Consider the following 27188-nt stretch of genomic DNA (forward strand, 5'->3'; position numbering starts at 1 on the left):
TTTACTGAGACTGAAGTGTGTGCATAGGCAAGAACTAGTAACTATTTTTTTCACTTTTAAAATCAAAATTATTTTTTTTTTCTTGGGGTGAAAAAGCCTATGATGCAAGTAATACTTTTAAAATATATGATTTATGTACTCTGTTTATTAACACAGTTCTAGCATCTGCAAGAGGGGGAGGTAATTTTATTAAAATGTGATAGAATCACCGCCAATAAATCTGACCCCTCTGCTCTCTTAAATAGAACATCAAGCTTCTAGATTGTGTCAAAAAATGTGATGCTGGAAAAGCTCAGTAGGTCAGGCAGCATCTGAGAAGAAGGACAGTCAATGTTTTTGGGCATAAGCATTTCATCAGAACAGGCTCATGCCTGAAACATCGACTCTCCTGCTTCTCAGAGGCTGCCTGACCTGCTGTGTTTTTCCAGCGCCACAGTTTTTGACTCTGATCTCCAGCATCTGCAGTCCTCACTTCCTCCTCCTAGACGGCCATATAATATTCTATTGTCCTTTTATTGTATTCTTTTAAATTTAAAGGCTTTACCATTAGAGCATTGTGCTATGTAGCCTCTTGACAAGGTTGACTGCCTCCGGCCAATTGTTCATGACCCTTTGTGCAGCTCTTTCCAAGGTGCACTTGAGTTCCTTTAATGGAATGAACTCTTGCACCAAATGTGGCCGAAACTAGAGTTCCTGCTTGTATATCCCAGGAAAATTGTCACCTCACACTTATGCTGCATAGCATTCTTTGAAGAGTAATCTTGTGATGAGAATCGACTGAAATTTTCAGCGAAGAGGCTGATCCAAATGAAAGAAGACAAATGAGTTATACCTTTTATCTCCAGTTGTGCAAAAATAGAATTTAGAAGCAGATAACTAGCTAGGAACATGTTTTATAAATGGAAGTACCAATGCATCATACTAGTATACAATTCTCTTTTTAAGTTTAATGGAGTTAAAATGCTAACATAGTGCTGCCATTGATTTTCATCTGGCAGCTCCTTCCTGCATTTAACTGTTAGGTTTCCTGAGCCCTAGAAAACCCAGTCCATGCATATTAAATTCCAAGTTCTTCCACATTTGGAGAATGGATTGTCCCTTCTTATTTAGAGATGTTGTGGTGCTTTTTTTTTGGGTGTCTCACAGCTGTGTAAATGACACATGAGTACGCACCAGCCAAGAATACAATGAATCTCTTATGTCGGCAGAGTATGATGGAAACCTTTCTATCATAAACAAACTGGATGGACTGCATTTGACCATTTGCCACCTGATATATTCTGAACAAAACATTCATTTCCCAATACAGTATTGGTCAATATCTCATGTGAATAGCAGTCCTCAGCTAGTTACATTGCTTTGTGAAAGGATTTATCCGATTGTAGCTTGGAAAAGGCTAGAATATATGCTTAAGATGGGATGGGGGATGGAGTGAATGCTAAGCGGATGCTCCAACCCATTACTCTTTTCCCCAAACCCCATCTTTTCCCGGCTATATTTTCTTCAGAAGAAAGGTCACTGGACTCAAAATGTTAACTCATTTGTCTCCACAAATGCTGCCAGACTGCTGAGTTTTGCCAGCAATTTCTAATTTCCAGCATCTGCAGTTCTTTTTATTTGTTTAAGGAATTTATCTATTTGTTTGTTTTTTATCTGTAATACTTTGGAGTGAATGGAGTTAACTCGAGAAGCTTGTCAAGCTTTCACTTTGATGTCATCGTGATGAAATTCCTGTATTTAAGGTGATTACATCAGACATCCAGAAGAAGTTTAATAAAGTTACAGCTGTGGCAAAAGGATTCCTTACTCGTAGACTGATGAAAACAGAGAAATTGAAACAACTTCAACAAACTGTAAAAGTAAGAACTTTAAAATCTGACACTGTATGCTCATGGATAAGAAATCACTCATGGAATCTTTCAGCTCATTGTGATGTTCTTGCCTCTGGAAGAGCTGTTCAGTTAGTCCTATTCCTTTGTTTCAAAGATAGTTGTTTAAATTCTCCTTTTTTGATATATTCTCAATTCTCCAGTGAAAGTTGGAAACCGATATTGTTGGGATAAAAAATATTATGCTTAGAACAATTTATATTTTAATAGATTTTGAAATAAACTGAGGTAGAAATAAACATTTTAATATATTTTGAATTTCTAGCAGTAGCAATCATTTGGGTTTGTATGTAATCACTTGTATGTTTTTGTTGAAGGATACCTTGGAATTTATCAATAATTTTCAGATAGAAACCCCTCTCAAAAGAGGTGCTGTGTCATCGCAAGATCTTTCATTGCACGAAAGAGTTGTTACACAGGTATTAAGTCAAACTGCACAAATTCAGTCAGTTGAATTTTAGACTGCAAAATTCCATATCTGTAAGTGTTGGTTTCCTTTTTCTAGTTACGAGCTGCCCTTTATGAGATTCACGACATCTTCTTTGTATTCAATCCTGAAGATAGAATGCAAATTCTGAGCCATGATCGGGAAATTCGCAAAGAAAAACAGCTGAGACAAATGGTAACTTAGACTAACTAGGGGTCAGTGAACAAAGTATTTCTGTACCTGAATATTATTTTTATGTTCGAACATTATGACATGTAATTTATTTAGAGAAGCTAACAGAGACAATTACAAGGTATGATATGAAAATTATAGTTGATAGAGTGTGGAGCTGGAAAAAGCACAGCAGGTCAAGCAGCATCAGCATCAGGAGCAGGGGAATCGACGTTTCAGGTAGGAACCTCTCATCTGTTCAGATGAAAGATTCTGAACGAAACATCGACTCCCCTATTTCCCCTAATGCTGCTTGATCTGCTGTGCTTTTTCTTGCTCCACACTTTATCAACTCTGACTTTCCAGCATCTGCAGTCCTCACTTTCCAATGCAAATTGTACTCTGAGAAGCATGGGAATATTTTGTGGAAGAGTTTAATTAATGTAACGAGTCCTTATTGAATTGTTAATGCAGATAAAATGTTCAGGGAATGTGTTTCAAGAAAAATCATCATTTTTGTAACATGACATCTGATTTCTAAAAGAAAATGTTAAGGACACTTTATTACTTAAACAACAGTATGAAACATATTCTGACTATAAACTGTTCTGGACTGGCTATGTAAATACAGTGTCTGCAAGAGCAGGTCAGAGGCTCAGCACTCTGCAGTGAATAATTTGCCACCTGACACCTGATGCTTGTCCAGTAACTGAGTCAAAGAGTCATAGAGATGTACAGCATGGAAACAGACTTTTGGTCCAACCTGTCCATGCCGTCCAGATATCCCAACCCAATCTAGTCCCACCTGCCAGCACCCGGCCCATATACCTATTCATATGCCCATTCAAATGCCTCTTAAATGTTGCAATTGTACCAGCCTCCACCACATCCTCTGGCAGCTCATTCCACACACGTACCACTCTCTGCGTGAAAAAGTTGCCCCTTAGGTCTCTTTCATATCTTTCCCTTTTCACCCTAAACCTATGCCCGCGAGTTCTGGATTCCCCGATCCCAGGGAAAAGACTTTGTCTATTTATCCTATCCATGCCCCTCAATTTTGTAAACCTATATAAGGTCACCCCTCAGCCTCTGACACTCCAGGGAAAACAGCCCCGGCCTGTTCACCCTCTTCCAATAGTTCAAATCCTCCAACCCTGGCAACATCCTTGGACATCTTTTCTGAACCTTTTCAAATTTCACAACATCTTTCCGATTGGAAAGAGACCAGAATTGCACGCAATATTCCAATGCTGGCCGTACCAGTGTCTTGTATGGCCGCAACATGACCTCCCAATTACTGTACTCCATACTCTGACCAATAAAGGAAAGCATACCAAACGCTTTATTCGCTATCCTACCTACCTCCAACTCCACTTTCAAGGAGCTATGAACCTGCACTCCAAGGTCTCTTTGTTCAGCAAAACTCCCCAGAACCTTAGCATTAAGTGTATAAGTCCTGCTAAGATTTGCTTTCCCAAAATGCAGCACCTCGCATTTATCTGAATTAAACTCTATCTGCCATTTCTCACCCCATTGGCCCATCTGATCCAGAACCTGTTGTAATCTGAGGTAACCCTCTTCGCTGTCCACTACACCTCCAATTTTGGTGTCATCTGCAAACTTACTAACTGTACCTCTTATGCTCGCATCCAAATCATTTATGTAAATGACAAAAGGTAGAGGACCCAGCACCGATCCTTGTGGCACTCCACTGGTCACAGGCCTCCAGTCTGAAAAACAACCCTCCACCACCACCCTCTGTCTTCTACCATTGAGCCAGTTCTGTATCCAAATGGCTAGATCTCTCTGTATTCCATGAGATCTAACCTTGTTAATCAGTCTCCCATGGGGAACCTTGTCGAACGCCTTCCTGAAGTCCATATAGATCACATCTGCTCTGTCCTCATCAATCTTTTTTGTTACTTCTTCAAAAACTCAATCAAGTTTGTGAGACATGAGTTCCCACGCACAAAGCCATGTTGACTATCCTTAATCAGTCCTTGCCTTTCCAAATACATGTGCATGCTGTCCCTCAGGATTCCCTCCAACAACTTGCCCACCACTGAGGTCTGGCTCACCGGTCTATAGTTCTCTAGCTTGTCTTTACCACATTTCTTAAACAGTGGCACCACGTTTGCCAATCTCAGTCTTCCGGTACCTCACCTGTGACTATCGATGATACAAATATCTCAGCAAAAGGCCCAGCAATCACTTCTCTCGCTTCCCACAGAGTTCTCGGGTACACCTGATCAGGTCCCGGGGATTTAGCCACCTTTAACCATTTCAAGACATCCAGCACTTCCTCCTCTGTAATCTGGACATTTTGCAAGATGTCACCATCTATTTCCCTACAGTCTGTATCTTCCATATCCTTTTCCACAGTAAATACTGATGCAAAATATTCATTTAGTATCTCTTTCATTTTCTGTGGCTCCACACAAAGGCCGCCTTGCTGGTCTTTGAGGGGCTCTATTCTCTCCCGAGTAACCCTTTTGTCCTTAATATACTTGTAAAAACCCTTTGGATTCTCCTTAATTCTATTTGCCAAAGCTATCTCATGTCCCTGTTTTGCCCTCCTGATTTCCATCTTAAGTATACTCCTCCTGCCTTGATACTCTTCTAAGGATTCACTCGATCTATCCTGTCTATACCTGACACATGCTTCCTTCTTTTTCTTAACCAAACCCTCAATTTCTTTAGTCATCCAGCATTCCCTATAGTTACCAGCCTTCCCTTTCACCCTGGCAGGAATATACTTGCTCTGGATTCTTGTTATCTCATTTCTGAAGGCTTCCCATTTTCCAGCCGTCCCTTTATCTGTGAACATCTGCCCCTAATCAGCTTTCTAATTGGCCTTTCTCCAATTTCGAACTTCAACTTTTAGATCTAGTCTATCCTTTCCCATCACTATTTTAAAATAAATAGAATTATGGTCGCTGGCCCCAAAGTGCTCCCCCACTGACACCTCAGTCACCTGCCCTGCCTCATTTCTCAAGAGTAGGTCAAGTTTTGCACCTTCTCTAGTAGGTACATCCACATACTGAATCAGAAAATTGTCTTGAACACACTTAAGAAATTCCTCTCCATCTAAATCTTTAACACTATGGCAGTCCCAGTCTATGTTTGGAAAGTTAAAATCCCCTACCATAACTACCCTATTATTCTTACAGATAGCCGAGATCTCCTTACAAGTTTGTTTCTCAATTTCCCTTTGACTATTAGGGGGTCTATAATACAATCCCAAGAAGGTGATCGCTCCTTTCTTATTTCTCAGTTCCACCCAAACAACTTCCCTGGATGTATATCCGGGAATATCCTCCCTCAGCACAGCTGTAATGCTATCCCTTATCAAAAATGCCACTCCCCCTCCTCTCTTGCCTCCCTTTCTATCCTTCCTGTTGCATTTGTATCCTGGAACATTTCGCTGCCAGTCCTGCCCATCCCTGAGCCATGTTTCTGTAATTGCTATGATACCCCAGTCTCATGTTCCTAACCATGCCCTGAGTTCATCTGTCTTTCCTGTTAGGCCCCTTACATTGAAATAAATGCAGTTTAATTTATTAGTCCTACCTTATCCCTGCCTGCCCTGACTGTTTGACTCACTTCTGTTCTCAACTGTACCCGTCTCAGATTGATCTCTTTCCTCACTATCTCCCAGTTTCCTCATTTCCCTTCCTCCAACCTTATCCCAGTCCCAAGTCTCCAACTCGGCATTGCCCCCTTGACCATCCTACCTGTCGATCTTCCTTCCTTACCACCCATCTGCTCCACCCTCCTCTCCAGTCTATCACTTCCACCCGCACCTTCATTTACCTATCATATTCCCAGCTATCTTCCGCCCCAGCCTCACCCCCTCCCATTTATCTCTCCGCCCCCCAGACCACAAACCTCATTCCTGATGAAGGGCTTATGCCTGAAGCGTCAATTCTCCTGCTCCTCGAATGCTGCCTGACCTGCTGTGCTTTTCCAGCACCACACTCTCGACTCTGATCTCCAGCGTCTGCAGTCCTCACTTTCTTCTTGTCCAGTAACTACAAGACACAAGTCAGGAATGCAATGGAATACTCCTCACTTGCCTGGATGTGTGCATCTCCAAGAACACTAGAAGCTTGACACCATTGAGGTCAAAGCAACCCCACTTTATTGGCACTCCATCCATCATTAAAACATTCATTTCCTCTATTATTAATTGCCAGCAGTGTATACTATCTACAGATACCCTGCATCAGTTCTAAAGGATTCTTCATGAACACGTTTCAAACCCCATAACTTTTACTGACCAGAAAGACAATAGCAGCAAATACATGGGATCACCACTACCTTCAGGTTCCCCTCCAAGCTACTCACCATCCTGACTTTGAAATATATCACTGGTCCTTCAGTGAAACTGGTCAGAATGTTGGACCTCCTTCCCTTATGGCATTATGGGTTTGGCTATAGCACATCGATTGCAGCGATTCAAGAAGGAAGCTCACCACCACCTTCTCAAGGGCAATGGTCGCATCAGTGAACGAAAAAGTTAAAAATGAATGTAATTCAGATGAGACAGTTAACTTGCTGAATATGGACTGTTAACTTGGTTATACATGAAACAAGAAACTGTTTTTAAGTTAAGAAAATTTCAGTCATTTGGGAAGATATTAAGGCGAAATAATAATTCCTAGAAAACATTGCTGCATAGCTTCTAGATTGTCATGTTACATAATTTCCAAATAAATAAGTGATAAAAGACAGTAGGCTTTCATCGGTGCCTGTATCCACAAAAATAATGCAAAGATACAAGAATGTTGCTTTATTTGTATAATCTGCACTTTGTCTTTCTTGATCTTAAACGAGCTTTTTCACCGTTACTGCAGGAAAAATGGAAGAGCCCTAAAGAACGAGGAGCTCTTTCGATTGCGACACAGAAGTCTTTAGACAGAAAAAGGCAGATTAAGTAAGTGCCACAATTACTGTAACAGTACTGTTTGTCATTATAGTTATAAAAGAAATAAGTATTTAGTATTCAAAAGCTGAACATCAGTTGTTTTTATTTTCATAGAAAAAGACCCTGTGATAAGTTTGTGAAGAGATGGTGATAAATTCACTTGCTCCTCTTTACTTGCAAGATCAAGGTTGGGAAATGAACGCAGCTAGATTGGGGAAATTATTGCCACCTTCCTGGAATTTGATTAGTGTTCACTTTCATTTTCAAGGGCTGCTGAAATGGGAATAACCAGTAAACAGAAGTCCAATGTGAAACAAAAGGCTTCCTGTGCAACCAGGTAAGTCCAGATAAAGATCAACAACGTAAGGCTCTTTGCTAGACAGTACAAAATTAAATATCTTACTGCTTATTTATAGAATTCTTCAACCAAGCCAGGGGCAGAATGCTCCAGCCCAAAGACTACTTCATAGACAAGGGTAAGTGTCAGAATAGTTGTATTTCAATTGACTGGAAACCAATGACTGGTTTCTTTATTTTTTGTGTAGTTTTTTAGTAATCTCGTTGGGAATTTAGAATAGTGGGAATGGAGGTTAGGGCAATTGAATGTTCCTCCTGCAGAATGTGGGAGTTAAGAGTCACTGGTAGTGTCCCTGCTGACTGCATCTGTGTACCCAACTCCAGCTCCTTGAGAACCACGTCAGGGAACTGGATGAACTTTGCTTCATTTGGGAGGCAGAGGGGGTTATTGAGAGGAGTTACATAGAGATAGTCACACCTCATAAAAGAAGAAGGTAGATGGGTTACAATCAGGGGACGGAAAGGGAACCGGTAGGCAGTGGCTGTTCCCCTCAACAATTAGTATACCGTCTTGGATACTATTGGGAGGAAGACTTACTAGGGGTAAGCAAAGGGACACAGGTTTCTGGCACAGAGTCTGTCTCTGCTGCTTAGAAGGGAAGGGGGAAGAGGAGCAGAGCATTAGTCATTGTGGACTCCATAGTTAGGGGGACAGATAAGATGTTCTGTGGGAACGAGGGAGACTCACGTTTGGTGTGTTACCTCTCAGGTGACAGGTTCGTGATGTCTCTGATCGTGTTTTCAAGATCCTTGCAGGCCCCAAATCATGGTCCACATAGGCACCAACGACATAGGTAGGAAGAGGGATGGGAATTTACCGTGGAAATTCAAAGAGCTAGGATGGAAGTTTAGTTAGAACAAATAGTTGTTATCTCTGGTTTGTTGCTCATGTCACGTGCTAGCGAAGCGAGGAATAGAGAGAGAAAGAGAGGAGTTGAACGTGTGGCTACAAGAATGATATAGGAGGGAGGGTTTTGGATTCCTGGATAATTGAGGCTCTATCTGGGGTAGGTGGGACTTCTACAAACAGGATGTCTTCACTTGAACCAGAGGTGTACCAAAATCCTGGGGGTGGGGGGGAAATTTGCTAATGCTGTTCGGGTGGGTTTAAACTAATTCAGCAGGGGGATGGGAACCGAAATTGTCGTTCAAGTACATGGAGGTTGAGAGTAGTGAAGTCAGAACAAAGATTTCAAGATCGCAAGAAGGCACCAGCAGGCAAGGAGTTGGTTTGAAGTGTGTCTACTTCAGGAACATCCGGAATAAAGTGGGTGAACCTGCATCATGGGTTGGTACCTGGGATTCGATGTTATGGTCATTTCAGAGACATGGGTAGAGCAGGGATAGGAATGGTTATTGTAGGTTTCAGTAAAAACAGAGAAAATGGTAAAAGAGGGGGTGGTGGGGCACTGTTAGTCAAGGACAGCATTACAGTTGCAGAAAGTACATTTGAGGACTTATCTACTGAGGTACAATGGACTGAGATTAAAAACAGGAAAGGAGCGGTTACCATGTTCGGAGTTGTCTATAGGCCTCCAAATCGTTCCAGAGATGTAGAGGATAGGATAGCAAAGATGATCCTCAATAGGAGCGAGAGTAACACAGTAGTTGTTATCAGGGACTTTAACTTTCCAAATATTGACTGGGAATACTATAGTTCAGTACTTTAGATGGGTCAGTTTTTATACAATATGTGCAGGAGGGTTTCCTGACACAGTATGTAGACAGGCCAACAAGGGGACTTGGTACTAGGTAATGAACCTGGCCAAATGTTAGATTTGGAGATAGGTGAGCACTTTGGTGATCATGACCACAATTCAGTTATGTTTACTTTAGTGATGGAAAGAGATAAGTATATATCACAGGGCAAGAGTTATAGCTGGGGGAAAGGCAATTATGATGCAATTAGACAAGATTTTGGATACATAGGATGGAGAAGGAAGCTGCAGGGGATGGGCACAATAGAAATGTGGAGCTTATTCAAAGACCATCTCCTATGGGTCCTTGATAACTATGTACCAGTCAGGCAGGGAAGGCGTTGACGAGCGCAGGAGCCATGGATCACGGAAAACCCTAAGGCTTTCTATCGCTTTATCAGGAATAAAAGAATGACTAGAGTAAGATTAGGGCCAATCAAGCATAGTAGTGGGAAGTTGTGAATAGTGTCAGAGGAGATAGGGGAAGCACTAAATGAATACTTTTTGTCCGTATTCGAATGAGAAAAAGACATTGTGGTTGAGGGGAATATTGAGATACGGGCTACTAAACTAGATGGGATTGAGGTGCACAAAGAGGAGGTGTTAGCAATTCTGGAAAATGTATAAAATAAATAAGTCCCCAGGAACAGGTGGGATTTATCCGAGGATTCTCTGGGAAGCCAAGGAGGAGATTGCTGAGCCTTTGGCTTTGATCTTTATGTCGTCATTGTCTACAGGAATAGTGTCAGAAGACTGGAGGTTAGCAAATGTTGTTCCCTTGTTCAAGAAGAGGAGTAGAGACAACCCTGGGAAATTATAGACCTCAGAGTCTTACTTCGGTTGTGGGTAAAGTATTGGAAAGAGTTATGAGAGAGAGGATTTATAATCATCCAGCGATGAATAAGTTGATTAGGGATAGCCAACACGGTTTTGTGAAGGGTGGGTCGTGCCTCACTAACCATATTGTGATCTTAGAGAAGGTGACCAAACAGGTGGATGAGGGAAAAACAGTTGATTTGGTGTGCATGGATTTCAGTAAGGCATTTGTTAAGGTTTCCCATGGTAGGCTATTGCACAAACTACAGAGATACGAGCTTGAGGGTGATTTAGCGGTTTGGATCAGAAATTAGCTAGCTGAAAGAAGACAGAGGGTGATGGTTCATGGGAAATATTTATCCTGGAGTTCAGTTACTCGTGGGATTCTGCAATGATCTGTTTTGGGGCCACTGTTGCTTGTCATTTATAGAAATGACCTGGATGAGGGCATAGAACAATGGGTTAGTAAAATTGTGGATGGCACTAAGGCCGGTGGAGTTGTGGATAGTGACGATGGATATTGTAGGCTATAGAGAGACATAGATAAGCTGTAGAGCTGGGCTGAGAAGTGGCAAATGGAGTTTAATGTGGAAAATTGTGTCTAGAAGTAAGGAGGTTCTTCTGCAGCTGTACAGGGCCCTGGTGAGCCCGCACCTGGAATATTATGTGCAGTTTTGGTCTCCAAATTTGAGGAAAGACATTCTGGCTATTGAGGGAGTGCAGCATAGGTTCACGAGGTCAATTCCCGGAATGGCGGGACTATCTTAGGTTGAAAGATTGGAGCGACTGGGCTTGTATACCCTTGAGTTTAGAAGATTGAGAGGGGATCTGATTGAGACGTATAAGATTATTAAAGGATTGGACACTCTGGAGGCAGGAAGCATGTTTCCGCTGATGGGTGAGTCCCGAACCAGAGGACACAGTTTATAAATAAGGGGTAGGCCATTTAGAACAGTGTTAAGGAGAAGCTTCTTCACCCAAAGAGTGGTGGCTGTGTGGAATGCTCTGCCCCAGAAGGCTGTGGAGGCCAAGTCTCTAGATACTTTCAAGAAATAGTTGGATCGAGCTATTAAGGATAGTGGAATCAAGGGTTATGGGGATGAGGCAGGAACAGGATACTGATTGGGGATGATCAGCCATGATCATAATGAATGGTGGTGCTTGCTCGAAGGGCAGAATGGCCTACTCCTGCACCTATTGTCTATTAAAAGTGTGAGGTGATCCTCTTTGGAAGGAGTAACAGGAATGCAGAGTACTGGGCTAATGGTAAGATTCTTGGTAGTGCAGATGAACAGGGAGATCTCAATGTCCAGGTACACAGATCCTTGAAAGTTGCCACCCAGGTTGATAGGATTGTAAAGAATGCATACGGTGTGTTAGCTTTTATTGGTGGAGTTTTGGAACCATGAGGTCATGTTGCAGCTGCACCAAATTCTGGTGCGGCCTCGTTTGAAGTATTCCATACAGTTCTGGTCACCGCATTATAGGAAGGATAGAACATAGAACATAAAAAAAACAGTGCAATACAGGCCCTTTGGCCCTCGATGTTGCGCTGATCCAAGCCCACCTAACCGACACTAGCCCACTATCCTCCATATGCCTATCCAATGCCCGTTTAAATGCCCAGAAAGAGGGAGAGTCCACCACTGCTACTGGCAGGGCATTCCATGAACTCACGACTCGCTGAGTAAAGAACCTACCCCTAACATCTGTCCTGTACCTACCAACCCTTAATTTAAAGCTATGCCCCCTCGTAATAGCTGGCTCCATACGTGGAAAAAAGTTCTCATGGATGTGGAAGCTTTGGAAAGGGTTCAGAGGAGATTTACTAGGTGCTTGCCTGGTATGGAGGGAAGATCTTAGGAGGAAAGACTGAGGTACTTGAGGCTGTTTTCATTAAAGAGAAGGTTGAGAGGTGTCTTAATTGAGACATATCAGATAATCAGAGGGTTAAATAGGGTGGACAGTAAGAGCCTTTTTCCTCAGATGGTGATGGCTAGCATGAGGGGACATAGCTTTAAATTGAGGGGTGATAGATATAGGACAGATGTCAACAGTACTTTCTTTACTCAGAGAGTAGTAGGGGCGTGGAATGCCCTACCTGCAACAGTAGTAGACTTACCATCTTCAAGGGTATTTAAATGGTCATTGGATAGGCACATGGACGAGACTGGAATAATGTAGGATAGATGGGCTTCAGATTGGTTCCACAGGTCAGTGCAACATTGAGGGCCAAAGAGCCTCTACTGCGCTGTTATGTTCTATGTTCAGTTAACTATCTCATTCTAAGTTTATAATTCTTCATAAGACCCTCAAATCTGTTATCATCTGGCTAGCAACCATAACTTCAAAGTTTGGGAGAAGATTTGTAGCTCGGGTGCTCGTTGTTGTGTAGAACCACAACAGCAACCATAACTTTTTGTTTAATGTAGACACAGTTTGAAATCCTAGTTACAAGCCAAGTAGTGGTAGTTATGTTGGTAAAGGCTCAATGGGCCAAAGGGTCTTTTCTGTGCTGTATGAATCTATAGATAAAGCCAAGGATTCCAGTGTTCTGAACAAACAAAATAAATTACCATAACCAAGTTAGAAAAATAATTCAATCTATTATATGTTCATAACTTTTATCCTAACATTCAGTAATGACACAAGGTAAATATGGGTAACAGATTCAAACATCCTGTACAACACAGTAGTTAGCAAATGCAGCTCAGACAGATCCCACAGATTTCTCAGCAACCTCCTGATGTTAATGACACTATGGGTAACTAGATCCCAAATAACTTTTTCTACTTTGCAAGGTGTCTCAGTTCTTCACTTTTTAGCTTTGGAACTTCCTCATAAACTCTGTCAATGACTTCTCATGTTCAGGCACTGCAGTCTGTTCTTCTGAGACTGTATCCAACTGGATTCCCCAGCACTGGTTTAATCCTGGCTGTTCAGCAGATAGTCAGCTTCATTATAGTATCCTGGGTGTTTCAGAATTTTTAATATTTCTCCCGCTGTGAGGCAAGTGCAACATGTGGACTTGGCTTATCTGCACTCTCTCAGCTGCACAGAACTATCCGTGTCTTCCAGAGAATTTGCCCTAACTGCCTGGAGTCTGCTAATGACAAAATTTCTGCTTGAGTGTTCTCCAAACTAAAAACTGCAAGTGACTTAAAACAATACAGCGCAGGAACAGACCTTGCAGCCCACCAGACTGCGCCAACAGTGATGTTTTTCAAAACTAAAAACTCTTTGCCTCTCCACAGTTCATATCCCTCTATTCTCTGCCTATTCATACATCTGTAAAGATTCCTCTTAAATGATGCTATTGTATCTGTCTCCACCACTGCCTCTGGCAGCACAATCCAACCCCCCCCCCCTTATCTTAAATCTATGCTCCCCCCCCCCCCCCTAGTAAATGACATTTCTCTCCCGGGGCAAATATACCCAATTATCCATTCTACCCTTCCCTCTCATAATTTTGTAAATTTCTATCAGGTCACCATTCATCCTTCAACATTCAAGTGAAAACACACCAAGTTTGTCCAAGCTGTCTTCATAGCTAATACCCTGTCAACCAGACGATATCCTGATAAACTGTTTGTGTACTCTCTCCAAAGTCTCCACATCATCTTTGTAGTGTGGTGACTAGAACTGTACAACAAGTCCAAATATGACCTAACTGAAATTCTATGTAACAGCAAAATGACTTGCCAATTTTTGTACTCCATGTCCCGATTTAAGCATAATATATTGCCACCTTTTCCACCTCATCCACTTTGAGAGAACTGTGGGCTTGTATGCCTAGATCCCTCTGTATGCTACTGAGAGTTCTGCCATGTATTGGGTACTTTCCTCCTGCATTAGATATCACTAATTGCATCACCTCAAATTTGTCTGGATTAAACTCAATCTGCCATTTCTCTGCCCAAGTCTCCAGCCTATCCATAATTCTGCAGTATCCTCTGACAATCCTCCTCACTATCTGCAGCTTCCTTAGTCTTTTTGTTGTCTGCAAACTTACTAATCAGACCACCTACATTCTCCTCCAAATCATTTATATACATTATAAACAATAGGTGGCCCAACACCGATTGCTGCAGAGCACTGGTCACAGATCGCCAATCTGAAAAACTCCCTTTCACTGCTGCGCTGTGTCTTCTGTGACCAGGCCATTTTACCAGCTCACCATGATAAGATTCTCCAAGAAAATTTCTAGAGACTGTCACCAGAGAGCCATTTCAGCATTGTGAATCTTTATGATAATGTAGTTTGCTCTGAGGTAGTGTTTTCTAGCCTTTCAAAGTTCATCATTTTTCAGCTAACTTTGCTAAATCGCAAAACAAATGGTTTTTTTTGCCTCGGTTCTGATGTTATAGAGTCATAGAGATGTCCAGCACAGCAACAAATGTATTAAACAAACATGGGTAACTCCTTAAAGCAACTTGGCTCCAGTCTTTTAAATGCAATAGGCTTTAAGGTGCTTCAATTACATTTGTCATTTTCTTTCATTAACCTTGAAGTTTAAATCAAAAAAATTACATATTAAACCAAGAAACAAGTTTTATTTGTATAGGGAGTGTTTGCAAAATTGCCACTTATTGAAGATAATGAGGTAGTTCTTGCAGAAATTTGAATTATAGTTTATTTTCAAAATTTATGTACTAGATGTTCTTCTGTTTGGTTCTATTTTAAACCCTACAAGCATTTATCTTTTATCTCCAACAGCTGTTCAAGTGTAGAAATTGAAAATGTCACTTTGAACCACATCATAAGTCACATGACACAAGGTTATAGTCCAGTAGGATTTATTTAAAATCACAAGTTTTCAGAGTACTGCCTCTTTGTCAGGTAAAATGGTGGAAAGTGCAGAGGTACAGAATATACAGGTGAAGAGGTGATAATTCCAGGTCTGGACCTCCTTACCTGAAGGAGATTAATGAACCAGAAGAGTTTTTTCCAACAATTGGCAATGGTTTCATGGACATTAGTAGATTCCTAATTCCAGAATTTTTAAAATTGAATCCTAACTCCACCATGTGCTGTGGCAGGATTTGAAGCTGGATCCCCAGAACATTAGCTGAGTTTCGGAATTAATAGTCTAGTGAAAATACCACTAGGCTATCACCAACTGTAAGGAATCAAATTTTTACCCAGGGTTTTATTCCTTGATATGTCTAATCCTAAAACACAGTCCAAAAATACACTGATCCTTCAACTGTGTCCATTTCCATCACTTTCTCCTTTTCCCATTGGTAGCTAAAGGTTTGTAATTTAAGCCCCAAGGTTTGAAGTGTCCTCTCTGAACCTCTGTCTATCCCTCCTCCTCTAAAACATGGATCTTTGATATCTATGCCTTTGGCCAATGTATAAAAGTGGAAATTTTTGTTACTTTTCTACATGTGTGTATAGTGGTCCAAGCTGCAGAAGAAATTGAAAGACTTCATTGTGTTAAGTCATTATAATATTTCAAAGTGCATCATTTAAGTCCACTCAAATAATGTGGCAATTTTATTACTATTAGAAATGCGACTAGGTCTGCTGCTGCCTTTATGATCACTCCTGAAATCCTCTCCCAAATCTAAAGATCATGAAAGAGTGGATTTCCAAGCCATACCTTGGAAGACATTCGGCATCCTAATTTCAAAATAAGTGAATAATCATTCTGCACAGAATAATGAAAATTACTTGAAATATTTTATCAGTTTGTTTAAAAGGGTAAGGATGGATATTCAATAATAATGGATATTGAATATTTTAAGATAAATTATATTTAACTGAAAGTATTGAATAAATGCCTCAACCACTACTTTGCATTTTCATCACAATTGTCATAAATTATTTTAGCGGTATGTTCTAATTTTAGAGAACTGTAGCATGTCATAATTATTGAAAAATATCAAACGATTCCTTAAGAATAGGTGAGAATTTTTTTCTTTTGATATTGCCTAATAATCTATTGATGTTTGGAATAATGCTGTACATATGAAACTAGCCAAATTGGAAATTACGAAGACTATATCCGAACGGCATATGGTTGAGATTTAATCCTGTGGTCAGACCTTTAATGTACTTTGCTTTCTCAGAAAATTGGTAATAGTTGCTTTTGATGATGCAAAACATTTCAGAATTCTAAAAGTATATTTAGTTTTCAATAAATTTAGTCAATTGTTGGAAAAACCCATCTGGTTCACTGATATCCTTGAGGGAAGGATACTGCCATTCTTAATGGAGCAGTGACTCCAGATGCACAGAAATATGATTGACTTTTAAGTGCCCTCTGGGATGGGCAATAAATGCTGGCCCCCAGTGACACCCTCATCCTATGAGCAAATTTAAAAAAAAACTTTAACTAAATGCCACTGATTTTTTTTTTCCATTTTTATGTGGTTGCAAATATTTTCCTTCAATGTTCTTGACTGGTAAAATTCTTCCTCTGTAATGTTTGCTTTGCCACTCTTGTATCTGAAGGCTGGTTTGACTTGCAGATTCTTTGTATCTTCTTTGAAGGTGATGCAGCTGTTTTGTTGTCACAAAGTGAGTTGCAGTTCAGAACTTGAGACATTTGACCTTTGTGTCACTTCTAATTATTCTTTTGAACTTACCGTTCAAGTTCTACCAAAAATGATGGGATAAGTTATGAAACTATCATGTTCTAATTACTCTGGCTCCTCCGCAAAGACAGCCTGATGTGTCTCAAAAACAGTCTTGTTACTTGGGCTTTCACAGTATATAGGAGTATTCACTGGATATATTTCACAGTATTTATGCCCTGACTCTGGCTCCTTTAACACAGTTATTGCATGGTCATTCCATTTTGAAAACTACAACTGCATATTAAAGCATTACTTGGAACTGCCACAATTTTGTGTTTGTCGTAACAATTTTCTCAGCACGATTGTTTCCTATTGCTCTTTATCTCAAAGAATTTTGCATAATGATAAGAGAAGAATCATTTCAGTTATATTTAAAATCCATTAAATATCTGGTGTTTTGGTTGAGAAATTAAAATGCACTTGTAGCGTCCACTCATATTTTTTTAATTGATCAGAATCCAGACTTCCAGGAAGGGTGTTGAACAGTATAGATAAAGGTACCCAGAAAGCAGATTTCGTAAGAAAGCTGTTCCAGGTGTGTTGCTGAGTTTGTTCACATCCATCATCTGTTTTCTATTTCTTGTATTTTTTTGTTCTATTCAGGTTGTTAGTTATTTTGTGAATTGTTTTCTTACATCTTTCTGCAATGTTTACATAATTTGTCTTCCTTGCTACTTGTTTGGAATTTTAATGCCTTTTTTTTCTAGTTCTATGTTTGCAAATCCGTCCACACTCTGCTTAGAACCTTGTCTAGCCCCAAAATCCTCCAAGATATTGTTATCTAATTCTGGACTCTTGAGTATCCCTGATTTTCATTCCTGTACCAATGGTGGCTCTGTCTTCATGTTTAGTCCTATCTTGTAATTCCATCCTCAGCCTCTGACTATCTTTCATCATTTCAGATTCCCCCAAAAATCTATCTCTTTGGGCCCTAATATCACCTGTATGTAGATTGATATCAAATTCTGCTTTATAACAGAGCTCTAAAAGTGCCTTGGGGTGTTTGATTACATTAAAGACACTGTATAAATGTAAGTTGTTGTGATATACAAGAGCCTCAGCTGAATGATGGAATGCCGTTAATTAGAGTCATAGAGATGTACAGCACGCAGACCCTTCGATCCAACCGTCCATGCCGACCAGTTATCTCAACCCAATCTAGTCCCACCTGCCAACACCCAGCCCATATCCCTCCACACCCTTCCTATTCATATGCCCATCCAAATTCTGCTAACATGAGTAGCCTGAGAAGTATTGAAACTGGGGGATATACACCTGGTTTCTATCATATCTGATCTGTGTATTCATTATCAATTTTTTTTTCTCACTCTTTCCAGTTGCCTTTGTACTTCCTTGCATCTTTTTGTTTTCTTTTCCTATTTCTTTCAATCTCACTGCTTAGCACGCTCTCTTCAAGGCCAGTGAATTACCTTATTTTTTATTTTATTTTGGTTAGTTAGCATAGGTTATAAGAAATTGAAAATACTCATGTAGGCATCTGACTGATCAAACATATTCCGTTATTACTACACCTCAGGATTTTGTGTTAATCTTATTAATATTTCCATTGTGGCATTTTGTTAAACAGGATCTGTTGATTTTCTGAGTGTTCTCTTTGCCTTTAAAAAATATACCATTGTGCATTAACACCACATAGAATTCCAGTATTTTCAAAATCCCAGTAGGAGCTCCTTTAATTCTAAGGTGCTCTATGTCCAGTGCAACTCCTGATTGCAGGAGATAAACAAGCTATTCAAATTGTAAAAACTTAACAATTATAAACCTATGGACCCCAATTTGACAAAATGGCTAAGAGTTTCCTTGGATTTCATTGAAATGTAGAAACTCCATGCTATTAACTTTTTAAAAAGGGTTCAGAAAAGATTTAGGAGGATGTTGCCAGGGTTGGAGGATTTGAGCTATAAGGAGAGGTTAAATAGGCTGGGTCTGTTTTCCCTGGAGCATGGAAGCTGAGGGGTGAGCTTATAAGAGGTTTACAAAATCATGCGAGGCATGGCTTGGATAAGTAGACAAAGTCTTTTCCCTGGGGTGGGGGAGTCCAGAACTAGAGGGCATAGGTTTAGGGTGAGAGGGGAAAGATATAAAAGGAACCTAAGGGGCAACATTTTCATGCAAAGGGTGGTGCATGTATGGAATGAGCTGTCATGGGAATTGGGGGAGGCTAGTACGATTGCAACATTTAAAAAGGATCTGGATAGGTCTATGAATAGGAAGAGTTTGGAGGGATATGGGCCAGGTGCTGGCAGGTGGGACTAGATTGGGTTGGGATTTCTGTTTGGCATGGATGAGTTGGACTGAAGGGTCTGTTTCTGTGCTGTACATCTCTATGACTCTGTGACTCTTAATAAAAATAATGGTTTTATTTATTTTCTGGCATTTTGTTTCAACTGTTATGAAAAAATAGAGTTATCTATTCTGACAATGGAGAAGTGAGACAAATTGTATCGTTTTCTGTTAGTATTATATGAAATACCTGTGGTGGGCCACTCAGCCACTATTGGTTTTGAGATCACTTGCCTCTGCACTATTACAACTATACTACCATTTTTAAGGAAAGCGAGGGTGTGGTCTATTCAATTGTACATGTAATCAAACTAGTCAAAAAAACTCTTCTGGTCTCCCTCCTGTTGGAAGGATATTGTGAAACTTGAAAGGGTTCAGAAAAGATTTAAGACCATAAGACATAGGAGTGGAAGTAAGGCCATTCGGCCCATCGAGTCCACTCTGCCATTCAATCATGGCTGATGGGCATTTCAACTCCACTTACCTGCATTCTCCCCGTAGCCCTTAATTCCTTGCGACATCAAGAATTTATCTTTCTCTGCCTTGAAGACATTTAGCGTCCCGGCCTCCACTGCACTCTGCGGCAATGAATTCCACAGGCCCACCACACTCTGGCTGAAGAAATGTCTCTGCATTTCTGTTCTGAATTTACCCCCTCTAATTCTAAGGCTGTGTCCACGGGTCCTAGTCTCCTCGCCGAACAGAAACCATTTCCTAGCGTCCACCCTTTCCAGGCCATGTATTATCTTGTAAGTTTCTATTAGATCTCCCCTTAATCTTCTAAACTCCAATGAATACAATCTCAGGATCCTCAGCCATTCCTCGTATGTTAACAAGGATGATGCCAGGGTTGGAGGGTTTAACCAAAGGGAGAGATATAATAGCATTGAGCTGTTTTCCCTGGAGCTTCAGAGGCTGAGGGGTGACCTTATACAGGTTTATAAAATCATGAGGGGTATAGATAGGGCAAATAGACAATGTCTTCTCCCTGTGGTGGGGCAGTCTGGAACTAGAGGGCACAGGGTGAGAAGGGAAAAATTTGAAAGGGACCTAAGGGGCAACGTTTTCACACAAAAGGTGGCGTGTGTGTGGAATGAGCTGCCAGAGGAAGTGGTGGAGGTTGGTACAATTACAACATTTAAAAGGCATCTGGATGGGTACGTGAATAGAAAGGTTTTAGGGAGATATGGGTCAATTGCTGGCAAATGGAACTTAGATTTGGTTAGGATATCTGGTTGGCATGGATGAATTGGACTGAAAGATCCGTTTCTGTGCTGTACATCTCTATAACTCTAAATAAATTGTTAACTTCTGTGCTATCTTGCCAAATATAATATAGCTTTCATTTGAATACTGGCTTAAGTCATCCTACGTCAGCTTTGACCATTCAGTGTTTTTCAATCTCACAGTTGGCACACAGTAAATATATTATAATCACGTAGTGATCTTGAAGTGAACAAAAAGAAAGTCAGAACATCTCAGCCAGTGGAGTGCTGCAGGCCTGCATATTATTGTTATTTAGCTGCTGCACATATTTGAGTATATAATGCTTGCAACATTAATTTGTTTTTTTCACTATCAACTTATTGTGGATAAAGGGTTATTCTTATTTTTAATATGGAAAATTAGTCAAGCTGGTACAATCTGACCATAGGTGAGGGTCTACAATTAGTTCCAGTTCCAGACAGGATATCGTAAGCTGTTAAGCTCCCAGGTGAGGAGGGATGAACAGCTCCCCTTCATTCAAGCATCCCCTCAGTTGGTTGCAGCAAAATTAATTTAGAAAGGACCCCTCTCCTTGTAGATATCCATCTCCTCGACCCAAATAATAAAAGCTAATTTAATCAGGTTTTCTTGAATTAACAAAATGTGTTTATTAATTACTATAAGTGAGAAGAAATACTAGAAAGCACAGTGATCAGCAATAAGATTTCAGTCTAATAAGTCATAAAACAGAGAAATGGATCAGTCGTTGAACTATTCTTGAAGAGCAGACAGTTGAACATAATGATTATTGCAATTGAAGTTACCAATAACTACAATATTAGTAGTTGAACAGTATTTGTTTTATGGTTTTGTTGGCCAAGTGATTTTTATTTGTCCTGATTCCTTTTTTTAAAAAATTGGTTTGCAGTACTGAATAAGAGACCATCATCACCTGCATTACAGGGGTAACTAGGGGCTAGTTCTTCAACCTTCACAGGACACTGACGACTGAACATAGGTTGGCACACCTATGTTCAGTCACTTTGTCCCTCAAGTCCACTTCAGTAGAGTTGAAACTGGCTTTTTACCTGTCCTTGTATATTTTTCAAAGGGAAAAAGATAATGTGTCTGCAATTTGGGATGTAATCTGCAAAATTTGTTTTTCTACTGAGTAGGAGCTTGTCCGCCCCTCTTTGATTTTGTTGTCACAAGAGATCACAGTCCAGTCTGTTTTTTGTTTTATTTATTCTCAGAACATGGGCATTGCTGGCTAGCTCAGCATTTATTTCCCATCCCTAACTCCTCAGAGGGTGGGGGTTAAGAGTCATTCACCATTGCTGAGAGTCTGGATTTAGATGTAGGCCTAGTAAGGAAAGCAGTTTACTTACCTAAACATTGAGTGAACCTATGCATTTTTAAGACGATCAGTAATAGTTTCATGGTCGTCATTATTAGATTCTTTATTCCAGATTCTCATTGAATTCAAATTCCACCATCTGCCATCATGGGATTCAAACCTGGGTCCCCATAACATTGGGTGAAAGTGAGGACTGCAGATGCTGGAGATCAGAGTCAAGAGTGTGGTGCTGGAAAAACACAGCAGGTCAGAATTCCTGATGAAGGGCTTGCCAAAAATGTCGATTCTCCTGTTCCTTGGGTGCTGCCTGCTGTGCTGTGCTTTTCCGGCACCATACTACACTCCCCAGAACGTTACACGAGTTCTCAGAATAAATAGTACAGAGATAATACCCTTAGACCATTGTCTCACCTTTTGACACTTTTGAGGTGTTAGTTCCCATTGGCCTCACATAGAATGTTTGCTAGACATACATTGAATTTATACCTGCAGTCATTTTTGTCTTTGTAGCCATCCCTTTTTAAAAAAGAAATTTGAATTAAGGGCTAAAAATGTCCATAGAACTACAGGGTCGCGTTCTGTGGTCATGACATTGTAAAATCACAATGGGAGTACACCGTTCACTGGCTAAAATGCCTCTGAATTTCATATGCAGGCCAAAATTAAGGAATCATGTACCAATTAGAGTGATGATCTGTCCTTGCTGTGAAATTAAAGCATGGAAATACTATTTTGCAAGATCAAACTTACAACAGTATTCTGTCGTGGACTGGTAATCAACAATTTTTCTAAAGAAAATTGCAAAATGTGTGAAAGTTGGGAATCAGTTTAGTTTTCACAAAATGTTTATAATATTTTTTTAAAAATCATTAATATAGAAAAAAATGCAAATTATTCTAGCCCCTAGAGCTTTCCTTTGTTTTGTTTTTTTAATGTATGATAGCTTTGCTGAACATAGTACAGAATGTAATTAACACTTTGAGTCCTGTCCCTTAAAAGTATTGTGAAAATAGTTGGTTTGCTTATCTCGAGCTCCTACTGGATATTTTTTCTTTCTCTCAATTTGATCAAAAGAGTTTCAGAAGTACACTTGTTAATTTAATTTTTTAACATTTTTGTAATTTTTAAAAGGAGCATGCCCAGGAAGAGTGCTGAAAACAAAATCAAGCGTTACGACACTCTGAGGAAGCAGCATTCAATTGGATGAACAATGCTACATAGCTGCTTCACCTTTATGAATTGAACAGCCTTTTCGATTAAAATCACTGAAATTGTTATCGGCCATTTAATTTAATGGAGAAATTTGAAGTGTTAAAATTGCTTGTGTCTTGTTCAATTATGATTAACAACTCTAAAACTTACAAAGTGGAAAAATACATTGAGAAACTCATCAAAGTAAGATTGCTAACAGCTGAGTAATCTAGTTTTATTTTCTTCCTGCACTGATTTATAAAGTCTTTATGTACTTGAGAAGGCACTGTTATTTTAAAAAAAATCAAGTAACAGTTCATATCCGACATATATTTCATATTCGGTACTGTTGGCTGTGTTGCAAAATGATTCTCAATTCTCGACTCAGTGGGTAAAACTCTGCTTTTACAGAGGCACTATGGTATGTTTTCTCTCATGGAACGAATTAATATATTTAAATATTACCAGTAATATGTGCAAATAAAATACTTGTACTAACTACGTCTTAAATTGTCAAAGCATGCTGCATCTTTTCAGTTTTTTTGATATTTTAGTTTCTTAAGCATTATACTTTTCGGCCTTAACCATTAAAAGGCCTTCAGTTCAACCCTTTTTACAGTGCAAGTGCTAACTTCTTGGTTATATAAATCATTTTGCATTTGTTACATTTTGTGCCAATATTTATTTTTATAATGTTCCAGTTATGTATTTATGTTGTACATCTTGCAAAATAAACCATTCAAACATTATTTGTATTATTGAAAATGTCTGATTGTCTGTATTCAAATGGTAATTGTAAATATTTTTGATAAATATTCAATAATGTCTCTCTCAACTGATTTGATCCAATTCTGTTTGGGTATTGATTTAACAGTCATTTCTTCTATAGCGTGATAGTTGCATTCCTGTGTGACCCCACACTATAGAAGAATTGCACAATACAAATAACACTTGGTGTTGGCAATGCAATTGTGCTATAGCCAACACATGTTTTAAAGGTTCGTGCTTTACAGCAAATTTGCATTGGCTATAACGTGCATTTTGTCAAATGACCTGCAGTTGGCATCTGATATCAGCTGTTCCCTGTAACAACTGTCAGGATTTATTGTTATGCTGTTGATGCACACATACACTACTTTTGCTTTTAATATGTATGTATTGGCTCTTTGAACCTGCTCTACCATTCAATAAGTTCATGCTGATGTATTTGTATTCTAAATTTCACATTCCCATTGCCTTATGTTAGATACTGTGTTAAAACTTTGAGTAAATGTCATGATTTGGAGACACCGGTGTTGGACTGGGGTGTACAAAGTTAAAAATCACACAACACCGGGTTATAGTTCAACAGGTTTACTTGGAAGCACTAGCTTTTGGAGCGCTGCTCCTTCATCAGGTGGTTGTGGAGAATAAGATTGTAAGACACAGAATTTATAGCAAATGTTTACAGTGGGATGTAACTGAAATTATGTATTGAAAAAGACCTGGGTTGTTTAAGTCTCTCATCTTTTAGAATGACCATGTTGGTTTCAGTTCTTTCATAATGTAAATTGCAAAACGGTTTTTAAAAGTTACATTCTCAAGTGAACTTTAACAATTGGTGTCATGTCGGCCCAGATAATGTACTTAAGGTGTTAGTTCCCTGTGCCATAATGGTCAGACTGATTCTAATCTTAAAAAGATTCACAGAATCTTACGTGGATTCATGTAGTTTTTGAGCCAAGTAAAATGTAATTCTGCAAGTTCAAATTCATCCCACAAACTTGTGTATATATGGGTGTGTGTGTGTGTGTTGGGGGAGTTGAAAGTCTGTGTGAATGTAAAGGGGTTTAAGTCTGTGAGAGGGTGTGTGCGGGAGGATTACAGACACTGGAGAGTCAGAGTCGAAAAGTCTGGGGCAGGAACAAAAATACAGCAGTTACTGGATTAGTGGTGCTGGAAGAGCACAGCAGTTCAGGCAGCATTATCTGCAGTTATTGTTTTTACCTACAAAATACAGCAGGTCAGGCAACATCCAAGGAGCAGGAGAGTTGACGTTTCATGCATAAACCTTTCATCAGGACTGTTAGCTGCCTCATCAATGACCTTCCCGCCATTATAAGGTCAGAAGTGTCGAGTTCACTAATAATTACACAATGTTCAGGTTCATTTGTGACTCTACAGATACTAGTCCATGTTCAAATAAAAATAATATGGAGGTTGACAAGTAGCAAGTAATATTTATACCACATAAATGGCAGGCCTCCTTTCCCAGACTCCGGCCTACAAACCCGCCCCTGACTGCAGGGGTCACCTCCTGGAGCTCCATGTGTGAGATACAGTTATAACAGCTCTCACAGACGGACATTGAAGAAACGATCCATCCACCTCCCACTCAGACTGCGCTTGCTCAGTACGTGCCCCTGACACTGGGCACTTTACGTCACGGTGACGCAATAGGGTGGAGCTTCAATGCGCTTAAAAATGGCGCGCCCCGCCTTCTCCAATGGGCTCAAAGGTCAGAGTGCGTGAGTAGTGGCACGTGACTGGGAAGATGGCTGCTGTGTTGTGGTAAGAGGTGGCTGCTTGGGTTTGTTTTTGAAAGATTGTCCGCCGTCGCCATTCCCAGAGTGGGCCTGGGCCTGGGCCTGGGCCTGGGCCTGGGCCTGGGCCTTTCTGTGAACAGCACACCATCCATTCATATCTATTTGCCCTGCGCAATTTTTGGTTAGAGATAAAATTACTGCAAAAGCTGGCAACGCTATTCTTAGGGCAGTGTCCTTTAGTCCCACTGAGCTAAACCACATTATAATGAAGCAAAGTTAAAAATCACACAACACCAGGTTATAGTCCAACAGGTTTAATTAGAAGCACTAGCTTTCGGAGCGACGCTCCTTCATCAGGTGATTGTGGGGGGCTCGATCGTAACACAGAATTTATAGCAAAAACTTACAGGGTGATGTAACTGAAATTATACATCAAAAAATTGATTGTCTGTTAAGTCATCTGTTAGAATACAGTGATAGTTTCACTTCTTTCATGTGTAAATCACAAAACCTTTTTCTTAATACGTTGCATTCTCAGGTTAGCTGTTAACAATGGTGATAGCTAGACAATATGTTGAAGGTGTTGGCCCCCTGTGTTCTCTGTCTGTGCCATGATGTTTAGACTGATTCTAATCTTAAAAAGTGAAATAATGAGTTTTACATGGATTCATGCAGTTTTTGACCAAAGTACAATGTAACCCTGCAAGTACAAATTCACCCCACAAAATATGTGTGTATGTGGGTCTTTGTCGGTCAGTGTGTCTGTCTGTCTGGGTTGGGGGTTGTGAGTGTGAGAAAGTGTGTGTGTGTGAAATGAGTGCAGAGTGTCTTAAGTCTGTGAGGGGGTGCGTGTGGGAGTGTGTGTGTCTGTAAGGGTATGTGTGGGTGTCTGTGTGCACATCTGTGTGTATATATGTTCATGTGTATAGGAGTATCTGTGTGTGCGTATAGTGCAATGGTGGTCACCTGTAATGTTACATGAACCTGAGGTCCCAGTTGAGGCCCTCCCTATGGGTACTGAACTTAGCTATCATATAATGAAGCAGACAGTGCCTTTCTAAAACCTCTCTCTGAAAAGGAAAATGGCAAAATAACCCTGTCATTGCCACCTTTGTCATGTTTCATTGTTACATATTCATGGTGGTACAGCAAGAACCCAAAGTGGTGTTATGTTGGCATCAGATTTTCCCAAAATTACCAAGTTGATCTTGAAATGGATTAATTTTGCTCGTGTTCAAGTGATGACATAACAATGGGTGCGTTAATAAAAGCCATTAAAACTCGTGACATGAAAGAAGTTTATTGCCATTCACTGAATTTCATGGTTAATTTTAAATGTTGACTGCAACATTTTTTGTTTACATTTTAGGCTAATGTTGTTATTGGGTGGGGGGGGGAGGGGAGCGCGGGGTAATGAATGGATAACTTTTGACTATTATAATTAGAATATGGTAAGGCCACTGGAAAATATAAAAACTGAATGAGTGCAGAAGATGAGGGGCAGAAAGTCGAGTCCATGAAGCATAAAGTTGGAAGCCAAGAAAATACACTGAGCTTTGGAGTAAATATGCCCCTGGAAAAAGTTCACAAACTGGTTGAAATAAATCTTTTCATGATATGGGAACAAACAGAACAGATACAATGGATTCTTGTGGTGCAGTTCATGTGTTCATACTTCTGAGCTAGGAGGCCTGGATTCAAGTCCTGCCTGCTCCAGTGCAGACTCTTATGGTGTGG

General features: G+C 40.1%; 2 protein-coding genes across 9 annotated transcripts in view; both read left to right on the forward strand.

Annotated features, from left to right (window-relative positions):
* LOC140464733 (centriolar coiled-coil protein of 110 kDa-like) overlaps nt 1–23654 on the forward strand; it is an 84486-nt gene extending 60832 nt beyond the window's left edge. For 6 of the 8 annotated variants that reach the window (XM_072560206.1, XM_072560207.1, XM_072560211.1 and 3 more), the window contains 7 exons: nt 1743–1859; nt 2207–2308; nt 2395–2511; nt 7344–7423; nt 7683–7751; nt 7831–7890; nt 22867–23653. In XM_072560206.1, the coding sequence (XP_072416307.1) occupies nt 1743–1859; nt 2207–2308; nt 2395–2511; nt 7344–7423; nt 7683–7751; nt 7831–7890; nt 22867–22942 (621 nt within the window). In that variant the 3' untranslated portion in view covers nt 22943–23653. Of the gene's footprint in view, nt 1–1742; nt 1860–2206; nt 2309–2394; nt 2532–7343; nt 7424–7682; nt 7752–7830; nt 7891–22866 lie in introns of those variants that run through there. The other 2 variants (XM_072560209.1, XR_011954971.1) reach the window with 2 other exon arrangements.
* A 1716-nt stretch (nt 23655–25370) lies between these two features.
* Nucleotides 25371–27188, forward strand: part of vps35l (VPS35 endosomal protein sorting factor like) — a 149181-nt gene continuing 147363 nt past the window's right edge. The window contains exon 1 of the mRNA XM_072560213.1: nt 25371–25476. Coding sequence (XP_072416314.1) covers nt 25460–25476 — 17 coding nt within the window. The 5' untranslated portion in view covers nt 25371–25459. The remainder of the gene's footprint in view (nt 25477–27188) is intronic.

The sequence above is a fragment of the Chiloscyllium punctatum genome, chromosome 40 (genome assembly GCF_047496795.1).
Source record: "Chiloscyllium punctatum isolate Juve2018m chromosome 40, sChiPun1.3, whole genome shotgun sequence".
Classification (NCBI taxonomy): Eukaryota; Metazoa; Chordata; class Chondrichthyes; order Orectolobiformes; family Hemiscylliidae; genus Chiloscyllium; species Chiloscyllium punctatum.